General features: G+C 33.9%; 1 protein-coding gene across 1 annotated transcript in view; it reads right to left on the reverse strand.

Annotated features, from left to right (window-relative positions):
* The window catches only part of LOC128997968 (condensin complex subunit 2-like), a 63,974-nt gene that overhangs the window by 47,294 nt on the left and 3,717 nt on the right, over nt 1–12,963 (reverse strand). Inside the window, exons 2-4 of the mRNA XM_054423841.1 lie at nt 9,977–10,206; nt 8,719–8,901; nt 5,829–5,915 (exon numbers count right to left, since the gene is read on the reverse strand). Of these exons, the coding sequence (XP_054279816.1) occupies nt 5,829–5,915; nt 8,719–8,901; nt 9,977–10,201 (495 nt within the window). The 5' untranslated portion in view covers nt 10,202–10,206. The remainder of the gene's footprint in view (nt 1–5,828; nt 5,916–8,718; nt 8,902–9,976; nt 10,207–12,963) is intronic.

Consider the following 12,963-nt stretch of genomic DNA (forward strand, 5'->3'; position numbering starts at 1 on the left):
GCCTGGGGCTCAGTACCGTGATGGCCGGATATTAGGAGTTCTACTGAAATTTTTTCATATGTTTAATGTATTAACTTCCACACACGCACCATACCAATGTTAGCCATCAAATTTTTCATATGTATTGCTTTGTTATGTTAGAATTTTTAGCATATTAGCATATTATTGTAAATGGTTGTTACAGTCAAATAAATAAATAAACACAGTAAGTCTATCATTAAAGAAACACATGAAAAATAATGTTCTAATTTTATTAAATGATTTGCATCACAGGTCTTAAACTGAAAGGGTAAAACTCACTTTGTAGTTGAAATTAACATTATCAATCATCATTGAGACAGTAACGCTAACTAGGCACATATATTGATTAATACCATAGATGAAGTAATATAATGAGATAGGCAACCATATGGAGTTATACATGGGCATTTTTAGCCTAGCAGTGTGCTGCTCCTAGCAGCAATACCGAGCCCTAAAAATCTGTAGTACCAACGGATGTGTTTTTATTCTTGTAAATTTTTCTCTAAAGCTACTTTTTTAGGAGGTACACTATATTTAAACTAAGAAAAAATTACTTGCAGTGTACATTCTGCGCCATGTAGCTCCAAAATGAGTAAGTTTAAGAGAGAACATGTTTAGAGTAATAAGTCTTAAAATTGCATCTACATTCTAAAAACCCCCATAAAATACATAGTTTTCTTATTTTAAAATGTTCTGCTATTTTGGAAAATGGCGGCCATTTTTGAAATAATGGAATCAAGATCTTTTTAGAATGTAGATGACTTATTTACAATTTTAAGACTTATTTACTCTTAGCATTTTCTCTCTAAACTTACTCACGTAGGAGCTACATGGCGCAGAAACACGCTGTAACTCCTAAATGAGTAGCTTTAGAGAATAAATGCCAAGAATAAAAATGTTTTTAAATGACATTTACATTCTAAATAAATCACAAAGTATAGGGTCTTCCGTAAGTAAAATCAAAGTTGGCGGCCATATTGGAAAAATGGTGGCTAAAATTATTTTAGCACGTACAATGCTGATAAAGAAGTTATTTAAAATTATTTTTTTAACTTGAACAAAATTGTTTTAAATAAAAAATCCAAGGCAGTTACAATTTAACATTTTTTGATATCTCTTATGGCTTTCAAATAAAACAGCTGGCATACTTATATCAGTCACCCTGTATATGTTGCCCAAATATGGCATATTTATTTATTTCACTCTATACATTTGGCAGAAAATTTATTTTTAGTAGCAAACCTAATTACTTCTCAAATCATAAATCTGTTATTTAAATCATGTTTTTAAAATGGGAAATAAATATGTCTTGTTGATGGAAATATTTTAGTAGGAACCACTATTCTCCAAATCTACTACAGTATTTTCTCAAAATTAGTATTTTTATGTTTTGAATTTAGGAGATTTTCTGCAGAATTTGATTTTGTCAATTTCTTGTTTTTCCAATTGTATGCTTGTATGTGTTCATTATTGAATCTGACTTTAAAATGTTGATAGATTTGTCCAATGTAGCTGTCACAGTCAGTAGGTTTGTTGATTTTACTGTCTAGAAAGGTTTTTCTTTGAAGAACAACAATGGAATTAATAAGCTGTATGTATGGCAGAGCCAGTGGCGTAACTACGGGGAGGATGAGGGGGTAGAACCCCCCCAAAGGAAAAAAAAACTGAATTACCTACTCCATAATTAACATTGTTCACAGAGGGTGGATCAGGAATTAATTGTTGCGGGTAGTTTTATAATCTTTGCGAATAAAATCGGGGATTTCCAGTGGCAATTACGTGGAAAGTCATCATATTAGGTTGGCAACACTGCCGCTCATGCGCTGTAAGTTCCCGCTCAGTCTTTGCTTGTCGCCTGTGTTCTGTGTGTTCCTTCCATGTTACTTGTTATTCAGTGATGATGTGTTCACAATGTCTAAGAGGAAAGCATCAACATAGCAAAGCTTAATAACAGATTTGTTTAGAAAGCGTATGGTAACTAAAACTGAGCATACTGAAAGTGATGACAGTTCCTGATAACAAACCATAACATTCTGCCTTGCTTACTTTGCGACGACGCGTGGTGTAGGGGCGGGTGGGGGAGGGGCATGGTGGAAGGAAAAAACATAGGTGTGCTATTCCCACATATTTTGACGTCACTCGGATTGCAAACAAAAGATCACCTGATTGTAACTGTCAAATTAGTATATGTATTTGTTTTGATTTGGTCAAATCAAAACAAATACATACTAATTTGACAGTTACAATCAGGTGATCTTTTGTTTGCAATCCGAGTGACGTCAAAATATGTGGGAATAGCACACCTATGTTTTTTCCTTCCACCAGTGGCGGCGATTAGAACCCGCGGGCCCCCCCGCAAGTTTGTTCGCCGGGCCCCCCTCTCCCAATGATCTTTATAAAATCATTTTCCCATGTATTACCGCCTAAACTTGCAATTTTGCAATAAACTTGACAAGGCATCTCCCGAGGCGTCATTATCGTCTTCCACGATCGCGGCAAAATCGTAAATACTTCCCGTAGTCATAAGTCATGGAAGAAACATTATCAGAGTTTACCGTGATTGCAAATGCAACCAAACCTATGACATCATTAGATAGCAGCATCATCGTCTTCCGCGTTCACGGCCCAATCTAATATCACGGCCTAATATCTCCCCGCGCCCCGTCGGTGGTGACGGGTAAATCATTTTTCCGTAATCGCGGCTAAATCTTAGATATATCTCTCGCTTAAAAAGAAACGTCATTATCGTCTTCCGCAATCGCGGTAAAATATTGAACATCTGCTGCTGCGGAGACATCGTCATCGTCACCCGCGGGGAAATGTTCTCGTCGATATCCGCGATCGCGGCAAAAGTGTAGGCCTAATATTTCAGTTTCGTGAGCGTGATCCTCACGGATATAAAAGCTTTTACTTTTAATTGTGCATTATTGTATTGAATACTGAGAAAATCGGCTCGAGCTTGATTTTCTGACTTTGTGCTTGATCTCTCAAGCTTGTAGTCCAGGCTCTGCTCGGCTCGAAAATCGACATTATAGGCCTATTATAAAAATCAACCGTTTCCAAAGCAACCCGATCTTGAACGCACTAAAAATGTTACTAAGGGCCTCTAAGGGTTACTAAGGGCCTAAGGGGTGCCGGTTGCCTGTTTAAAGGTTTTCAGCACTCAACGTGTTAAGCCTGTGGTTACATTGGCTATACTCTTGGAAAAAATCAACTCAATTGGTCAAGTAGTTTTCCCATTATTGACATACTCCCTCCAAACATTCATATCTATAATATTAGTACCTTCCAAGTCATTGTTTTAAATTGATTGTATTGATTGTTTTAAGTTATGTTTATGTTTTTAATTTAATGAACAATTTTTGGTATTATGTGAATAGGGTGATTTTATTTTTTAAGTGCATGATTTATAAACTTATTGACTTAGCCTGCACAAAATATTATAACAAAAATATTGTGTTGGTTTTCCTCCAAAGAGGTTTCTGGGAAACAGATTAGCGTATTCATAATTTTAGTTCATTACTGATCAATGACTAAAAAAACACTTGACTTGATCAGTAATGAACTAAAATTATGAATACGCTAATCTGTTTCCCAGAAGTCTCTTTGGAGGAAAACCAACACAATATTTTTGTTATAATATTTTGTGCAGGCTAAGTCAATAAGTTTATAAATCATGCACTTAAAAAATAAAATCACCCTATTCACATAATACCAAAAATTGTTCATTAAATTTAAAACATAAACATAACTTAAAACAATCCTAATTTGACAGTTCTCATTGTGTATCACAACTTGTTGCTGCTTAGTTCATTTGAATATTGCAGAAACCCCATAACCAACATTTTTTCGCAGTTGTGTGATTTCTGAACCAAATTATGTATTTCAATTAATATACTAGCACTAGGCTTAAGTCAAAATTGAAAAAAATATTGGAAATAGGGTTTCTGCAATTAACGATTCAAATTAGCTGTTGTCATACATTCTAACAAAAAAGGATGCATTGCACGACGTCCAAGTGCCACGACATCCAATAATATTATACAGTGTCACGACGACCAAAATATAATTTTTGAGCTGTTGCATGACGTCCAATATAAAATATTTGACTGTTGCACGATGTCCAAGTGCCACGACGTCCAAACGTACAGTAACTGCAAAAAATATAGTCTTTCTACAAGCATTGGACGTCATGGAATTGGTCGTTGTGTAACAGTACACTTTATATTCTTTGAAAAAAGTAACAGTTGCACAACGTCCAAAGCCCCTGCTATGCCTGTTGCTCGACGTCCAATAGCTCAGCGCTGTTGCATGACGTCCAAAGCGCATGCACACTGTGAGTACTGTTTTTACCGTCTTTATTGGATAGTAACCTAACCTAACCTAACTTAACCTAATCTATCCATGCTCCGTATGCAGGAGCTTTGGGTTTCATGCAACAGCGCTGAGTTATTGGACGTCGTGCAACTCGCTTAACATCATAGAACAAACTTGTTTAAGTGAAACAGCTGTTAAGATTCATTAATTCCTTTTAAATATGAATACTCATAAGGTTAACATGGGAAACTCCAGAGCTACTGGGGCGGAGCCCGATAGTCCAATCAGAATAAAAACTACTTCATCATTTTAATGCCTAAAGAATCAGTGTACCAAATTTCAACCTCCTAGGTAAATGGGAAGTAAGAGAATTAGTGATGAATGAGTCAGTCAGTCAGTGAGGGCTTTGCATGTTATAGGTAGGTATAGATCAAGTTAAAAGTGTTATTTTTGTTCTGTAGCTTAGTTTGATGGAGTGCGTTTGAATGTTTTCCTTATTGCTTGGGATTTTGTTGCACATAAATTTCATTTCTTCTTTTTATTTTGAACCGTCTTTAAAATTTATATCAATACCGGTAACTAAATTTTAGTTTGTTAGAACTTTAATAGTTTTAGGTTGATGTAATTAACATGATGAAGTAGTTGGTATTTTAGCAATCAGTAGGCGTAAAATTGCATTTCATATCATATAAACTAATCATTCTATAACTTTATAATAGGGGATTGCAATTTTCACTTGTAAACTTTAATTTTAACGCTTTTACGTGTTATCTATACTACTTTAATTAAGATATAAGAGGATTATTTATTGTTGTACAAAATTGAATTACGGTTTTAAAATTTATTTAAGTAAAAATAACTATGATGTAACTATGTAAATGTGAATAACTATTTGTAATTAGATCTAAATTGGTTTTCCAATGTTTTATAGAATACTTCTTTATAAATTAGAGAGTTGTTATTATCTCAGCGGTTAAATGTTTATGGTCTGTAATAAAATCATTTATTGCAAATTATAAAATGTGTCTGTTTATGATATTGTTTTAAATATTACGCCCAATTAACCACAATCGAGCGGTCACTGTAATAATTTATATTATATTCATATAAAAGTATCTATTTACATTATTCACTAGCTTTAAATGTGGTTTTAGTTTAGAATGTCGGTAACACAGCACGTGCGAGACAACATACAGCGTTTAACCCACGACGTCCCGCACAATATATCGTGCACCATCTAAAACGGTTTTATATACGCGACTGCTAATCTCATTAAATTACTTCATATATGTTAAAACATACACATGATTAGTCTAGGATAAAGTGAGATGATCTGAGAAGTTTTGTCACTGACTTTTGCAAACTGCAGATCACTATCAGCCAGAATCATTTATTATTCCACAAAACAACTTTCTTTACAATGGTTTTACGTTTTACCTCCTTCTTTTCTCACATCAAAGATCAATTATGTATATTTTTTTAAAACTTACTGCAAAGTTGCTCTTATCTTCATTTTTTGTTATTATCGTCATGCAATCAATGAGCTTGAGTGCAAATGCATTCTTGGTGTTGATTTTCTGAAAAATAACAAAAATAGTTAGGGCCTATTTAAAAACTACATTTTCAAGATTATGAAAAAAACTCTGAAGACAATGTCAAATAAGTTCAAAGCGACTGGTGGTTCTCCATAACCCGACACTCATGTGACTGGAAGAGTGTTGGCCTATAAAAATATCTAACGGAAATATTACTAAATGTAACCTAGAAGTCAACTTATGAAAGATAATCATGCTCTCTTTACTTATTGAGTGTTCAAATTAATCATTTCAGGTTTTGTATTTTAAAATAAACAATGTTAACTGATTACAAAAAACTACTTTTTGATTTCAATTTACATCCCTCGCTTACCTTGTGTGCATGAATATCGTTTAGTATAACTTTTATTCTAAATTCAATTAGGAAAACCTGTATTACTTAAGCTACAAGGTGAAAAATAAGGCATCAAGACAAAACGGTAAAAAGGCACAAGACTTGTGTACAAGACGCGAATAAAATTCCAGTGTTGTACAGATATCAACTGTTGACACAATTATTGCACTGTCGGTTTACCGAGTTTGTCAGACTATAAAGAGTCAACTGTATATACAAACATGACTAATAAGAAGGCTCAAGACTTGCTCTATATGTAAGATCTAGGTAAAAAACCTAAAGGTAGCAAATGTCAAGAAAATAAGTTCAAAGTTATCTGCTTGAACATTTAATTCACTGGTAAAATTAAAACAGTCTATCTCTTTGGCTGATGGGCCAGAAGACATTGAACATTAAACATTGAGAGTAGAAATCCTGTCTCGGTTGTCAATTCAATTCAATTCAATATTTCTTTATTCATTTAAGCACAAAGTACATGAATAGTGTCATTCTCTTACATGTTTTTATATCACAATGTTCTTACATTCTATAGATACAAAGTTCTTAAAATCTAACATAAGTTTATACAAATTAAAAATTAAAGCTCCTTCTAAAATTTTAAAGTTTATCAAGGGAATACAATACCTTGTTGATGAGAAATGTTTTAAGACCCCTCTTAAATCCCACCATGCTTTTTGCCGATTTAATTTCATTTGGAATTTTGTTGTAAAATTTGGAGCCGGTATAACTTGGTTTTTTACTGTAAAGTTCTAATCTGTGGCGGTTTAGAGCAATGTTGGTTTTGTTTCTGGTATTGTAGTGGTGGTGTTCACCAGTTAACGCCAATTGATAAAATCTGTTTTTAACATATAGAACTGTTTCATAGATGTACAATCCATATACTGTCATTTAAAAAAAAAAATGCTCTTTTGAAGTTCTCGAGTCAAGGTCCAAAATAATTCTTATAGCTTGTTTTTTGTAATTTTAGGATTGTTTCTAAGTTATTGATAGATGTAGCGCCATACAGAGATATTCCAAAAGAAATACCAGAATGTATGTACGAAAAGTATATTGATTTTAATGTTACTTGATCAAGAAGATTTTTTAATCTAGATAATGCAAATAGACTAGATACAGTTTTTTTAATTACTTTGTTTGCGTGAGAATTCCAAGTTAAATTTTTGTCAATTTCAAATCCTAAGAATCTAATATTTTCTAATTCTTTAATAGGTTTCTGATTAATTTCTAGTGAAGGATTAATTGAAAGTCTTGTCTGACGGGTCTCAAAATTTATGAACTTTGTTTTATCTGGATTCAAAAGTAACTGATTGTTTTGGAAAAAATTTGAAAGTATATCTAGATTATTATTAGCTGTCTTTTCAATTTCCTCTTCAGAATTAGCGGTAACTGTAAGATTTACATAGTCTGCATAAAGGTAAAGTTTGCTAGATTAAGTCAGCCCTGGTAGGTTTGTAACATAGCAAATGAATAGAAGGGGGCCCAAGATGGATCCCTGTGGTACACCAGGTTTAATAGTTCTAATTTTTGACTTATGAGTAATTTTCATTTGATTATTGAATTGGATAGTTTCTACAAATTGTTTTCTATTACAAATGTAAGATTCTAGCCATTGAAGAGATTTATTTTTTATTCCGATGCTAGACAATTTAATTAAAAGTAGATTGTGGTTTATAGAGTCAAATGCCTTGGTTAAATCCATGAAAATACCAAGAGCCTTTTGTTTTGCACCTAAACAATCAATAACTGACTCTAAAAACTCTGTAGCAGCGTATACGTATATACACTGTGTAAAATAAGTATTGAAACAAATCTGTATTTTTTAAACCGAAATAGATAGAAATATTCTGTTTAAGTGGCATTGATTTTAACAAAGGATCCACAATTTTTTACATCAAAAATATTTTACAACCACCCTAAAAGGGTAGGGGTTAGGGGGGACTTTTTTTCAAAGAGCAGCCCTTATTGAGTTACCCCTCATTTTTAAAGGTTTGTCAAGACATAAGCAATGGTGCAAATCCGAAGTCAATATGTCACCCCTAGCCAAATTAGAAGGTATCTAAACATTTGATTTTGTGAAATGGGAGCTTTACTGTACACCCAATCAAATTTTTAAATACCTTCCATTTTGGCTGGGGATGACATATCGACAGAGGATTACCCACGAAACATATACGTTAACGTTAACATTCAACACACAATTGGGGACCGTCCTGGTCTCTGAGTTTCCTCGATTGCCTGTCGATCAATCACAGGCCTGGGAATTGGGCGTTGGTGACTGGGCAACTGTGGTCAGCTGATCAAGTTGTTTCGCATGGGGATTTGAATTTGAAGTTATTCTTTTAAATTCGGTACACCACAAAATTTACATATAACCTACTTAAAAAAGAGAATCGTGAAAACATTACAAAATCCAACTAGAATATATCTTTAAGGCTTTAAATGTTTACTTACGTTTTCTGTGCTAAGTTGGAGGCATTGAGTCACATGCTCATTCATTTGCTCCTCTGTCATAGTTGTAATTATGGAGACATCAGGCTCATCTTCGTTGGCTCTGTTAGAACTTTTATTTACAGATTTTTCATTTTCAGCAATAGATTTCTCCTTTTCTTCATTGAGTTCGGTGCAGTCATCATTCTAAAGATTAATGTCAAAAGTTAGTACAAACCATTGGTTTTTGTTTTGATATAGGGTTAATGTTAATTTTGTTGTTTAGGATAGTGAACAAGCCTGGATTATCCAATCTTTGGTTATCCGATCCTTTCTGGGGACATTCTAGTTATAAGAAATCAAAAACTATTCCTGTATGATATGACTGTACAACGTGGCGGATGTTTCGCTGCTCCTGTCTGACAGGGGCTGTTACAAATACCCTATTGTAAAGGCTGCATACCTAACAGTGCATCAACTCATAATACCTCCACACCTTAATGGCTGAGATGTTGAATGAGCTTTATCTATGGTTTTAAATATTATTTTCTTTTTTTAACCGACCTTTCTGTAGCCATTTGAAGTCAAATACTCAACGTTTCTGTGGGCTTTGTTAACAAACAGATTTGTGTCTTGGGAATTTCAAAATGATCGTGTTAACATTTTCTATAAAATAATAATAACTGTGAATTACAAAAGTACCTTACCAATCTGCTAGTAACCAGAATTAGTTGAGAACAAAATAAGGGGCAATTGAATCTAGTTAAAAGTAACCGACCATTGAAGAGTAAGTTAGTCATCTCTAGGTTGAAGATTATCATTCATTAGAAATCCTGTTCCTAAGTATTGCAGGAAGTTTTTAATTGATTTTGGTCTTAAATCCTTTATAATGGTCCTTATGTTTATCTGAAATTTCAACTAGAGACTCAATATGAAATAAAAGAGGAATTCAAACAACAATAGTAGCCTAAAGGTGTTCTAATTTGAGCACAATTAGTATAGGTAGTATAGGCTACAGCTGAGTGTACCTCTTAACCAAAATGATTGGTGAGGGGGGAAGCGGTAGTTTTGGATAAGCTAAACTTTAAACTGATGAGGATAAAGCAATAGTTTCGCAGAAATAGATCTACCGTACATGTTAAGAGCAGCTATAAGGTAATATGTCTATCTGTAACAAATTATCTTCTTAAGTTGTCAATTTTTGGATTGATTGGCCTAAACTTACCTAAAAACCATTTATTACAGTAAGATTTATAATCATCAATCAACTAATGATATTTACCAAAGGGAGATTGGATGATTCAATTGACAATTTTCTTAGCGATAATTTTTTCTTCCCGCGACTTGGGGTGTTATTTCTTGGAGAAGAAATGTTCAATGTAGAATGTTTAAACGATGTTGACGGTTCTGCATCAAGAAAACAGCTCTCGCTACTCTCTACTGGTATATCAGGCCTTGATGTGCCTTGCTTTTCTCCTGGCTTTTTCTGATTTCCTGAAGAAGCCATGGTTTCTGAAAGTTTATAAAAAAAAATTACTATAAATTGCCATTAAAACTAAGATATGATTGCCATTGGCTAAGGAAATCATAAATACTGCTTTACATTACTTAAATAACTTATACTGATACAAACCTACCAACTTAGTCAGCTGTGTAAACTATGAGTGAAGATTCAAATAGTTGCAGGTGATTCGTGACCTTGTAATTATTTAATATTATTTTAAAAAATATTTTGTTTGTTTGTTTTAAAGTCATAATGTTAACATAGGCTAAGTTAGTTTTGTTGCTGTGAAATTAAGATAGAAAGATTTTAAGTTTGCATTAAACAATGACTATCCATCATATCAGGTTTAATTAAGACTTAAGATCAGCATAATGGGCCTAGTCAAGCAGACAGTAGATCAGTAGACAGTACATGACAAAATTTTCTCTCTCAGGTAGGCTATGTGGCAAGGTATAGGCTACCTTATGTTTGAAAAATGTACAACAGGAGAGAATAGCACTAGCTAGTACATGCAAAGAACTATAGAGTAGGTTTGTTTAAGGCATCAAACTTGTAATAGTCGTCACATAACTGTGTTGGTATCAACGATGTATATAATTACTACTGGATTGCGCTCTCGGTGACGTAACGGGAACTATTTGATATACTACCACTCATCAGGGGCAGGAGCTAACGTTGTTTATGCACTCCATAATAAAATGTATTATTAAGTTATATGTCTGTTCCTCCATTGATATAAATCGGGTTAACGATTTTATGGTAAATTTTAAACAGCATTACAGTTCATAAATTGATGTCTCTAAACCATTTTGCAGAAAAACTACCTTACTTAAAACTCTCAAACACACAACAAAAAAAAAACCCAAATTTTGACATTTTGCCAACCACTCTAAATAATTAATTGTAAATTTATTGACTAGGTTTTCTTTTATTTATGTAGCTTAAGTTTAACTGACTATTTAAGGACGAAAAAAAATAATTTTTAGGCCTATCCTTCCAAGATATTTGTATTTAAGAAAAAGGACATTCTAGGCCTACATTACTTTTAAAACCTCTTTATTACACATGAGTTACAACTTGTTAAGTTAAATAGTATCCCAATTTGTAAGACGCAAGATGTTGCCAAGCTGCAAAAGAAAAGAGTATGTTATAAATCCGAGAACGCCAAATGCCTGAGACCAAAACTGAAGAAATTATAAAACTAATTCTCTTAACAAATATTTAAGGTGTAATGTCTGGTGTCTTTACTTCAATAAAATAAAAATGAGTGAATTTTGAATGAATTACAGTGTATTTAATGATTATTCGATCTCACTGTATTAAGATTGTTATTTTAACTGCAGTATGGGATCAACAATTATCATTGTTGATTGATTGGTCAAAAACATCAAATTCAGGTTTTATTAAAGTGTTTTAGGCTATTTACGGAATTTCAAGAGCACCCTTTATTTGGAAAAGAGCACAACGGCATAATGACTGTATTTAGCTATTATATCTATCAATGTATATTATATACTGTCCAAAATTCAAAAAATGTCTCACTGGTAGGGGATTCTCATCAATACTGTACCAGAAACAGAAATAACTATGCAACACCTTCCCATAGATTAAGATTTTTTGAAAAAAAAAAAAAAACCAATGTATATGGGTATAAAATGTTACAATGCTCTTCCAACAAAATTAAAGGACTATACAAAAACTACAAAATTTAAAAATAAGCTAAAAATGTACTTTTTAACTAAACCCCTGTACTCAAAGAATGAATATTTCCTTCTACATAATATATTAGAATAAGAACATTTTCAATAGTTATTATGTCTTGTACTTTTTTAGGATTAAGTATTATGATTTTGATCCAATGTAATGACGCCATTCGTGCACATGTTTGCAAATTATGAATAAAGTTGATTTCATTTCAACGACCTAGGCTGCATTAATTGTTTCCTATATTAATGTATATCCAGGAACCAGCAATTTTTAAACTCTCTATCTTTACATCTTCAGGCCAAAAGCCAAATAAAGGTTTTATAATGGGTAGTGCATGGGCTGCTGCGCCTTCTGACACTGAGGAGTGTGGGAGACCTGGACCTCCCCCCCCCCCCCCCCCACGACTGAACGCTTCACCACTCCCTCATCCCACAAGGGTAGGCCTACTTGAGGCCCTACGCAAAATTAACCCGAGCAGCCCCTGGGTCACTAGCGATCGCAGAGAAGTCGTGAACATCTATTGTGATCATGGGAACATCATCATCGTTACCAGCGATCGCAGTTTTGTTGTACAATACCCCTGTGGGCATCCCTTTTGCTTGCAACCCTAGCAGTAAATCCGGGATTGCAGAGTCAGCACCGGTAAACATTTTATATTAATTTAAGGTGTAAATTGCAGGCTTTTGAATATTTAATTATAAAATAAATTTAATAACAAATAATAATTAGCGATGTGCGATCACATTTTTAAGGTCAGTATCAGCTGGCTAACTGATCCTGATTAAAATCAAATCTCTGTATCGGTAGCATCCCCTAGCTACAGTAGTGTCGATTGTCCCAAGCCTGTTCATCTAAAACGTCGCTGAAAGGGTGATAGCTGGTGTGAGAGACAATCAAAAGTGTTGCCTAATTGCAAGATATGGTCATGGATGTTGTTATAATTGTGGAGCTCAGCTTCCACAACCTGAGGTACCCAATGTCCCGCCAAGAAGACACTCTCGAACTTAAGACCGCTCGCGCATGCGCGGCGAGCACGTGAGCTCAGTGGAGGAAGCCAG

The sequence above is a fragment of the Macrosteles quadrilineatus genome, unplaced genomic scaffold (assembly GCF_028750875.1).
Source record: "Macrosteles quadrilineatus isolate MER2022 unplaced genomic scaffold, UCM_ALF_1.0 Scaffold_7__1_contigs__length_78375512, whole genome shotgun sequence".
NCBI classification, from domain to species: domain Eukaryota; kingdom Metazoa; phylum Arthropoda; class Insecta; order Hemiptera; family Cicadellidae; genus Macrosteles; species Macrosteles quadrilineatus.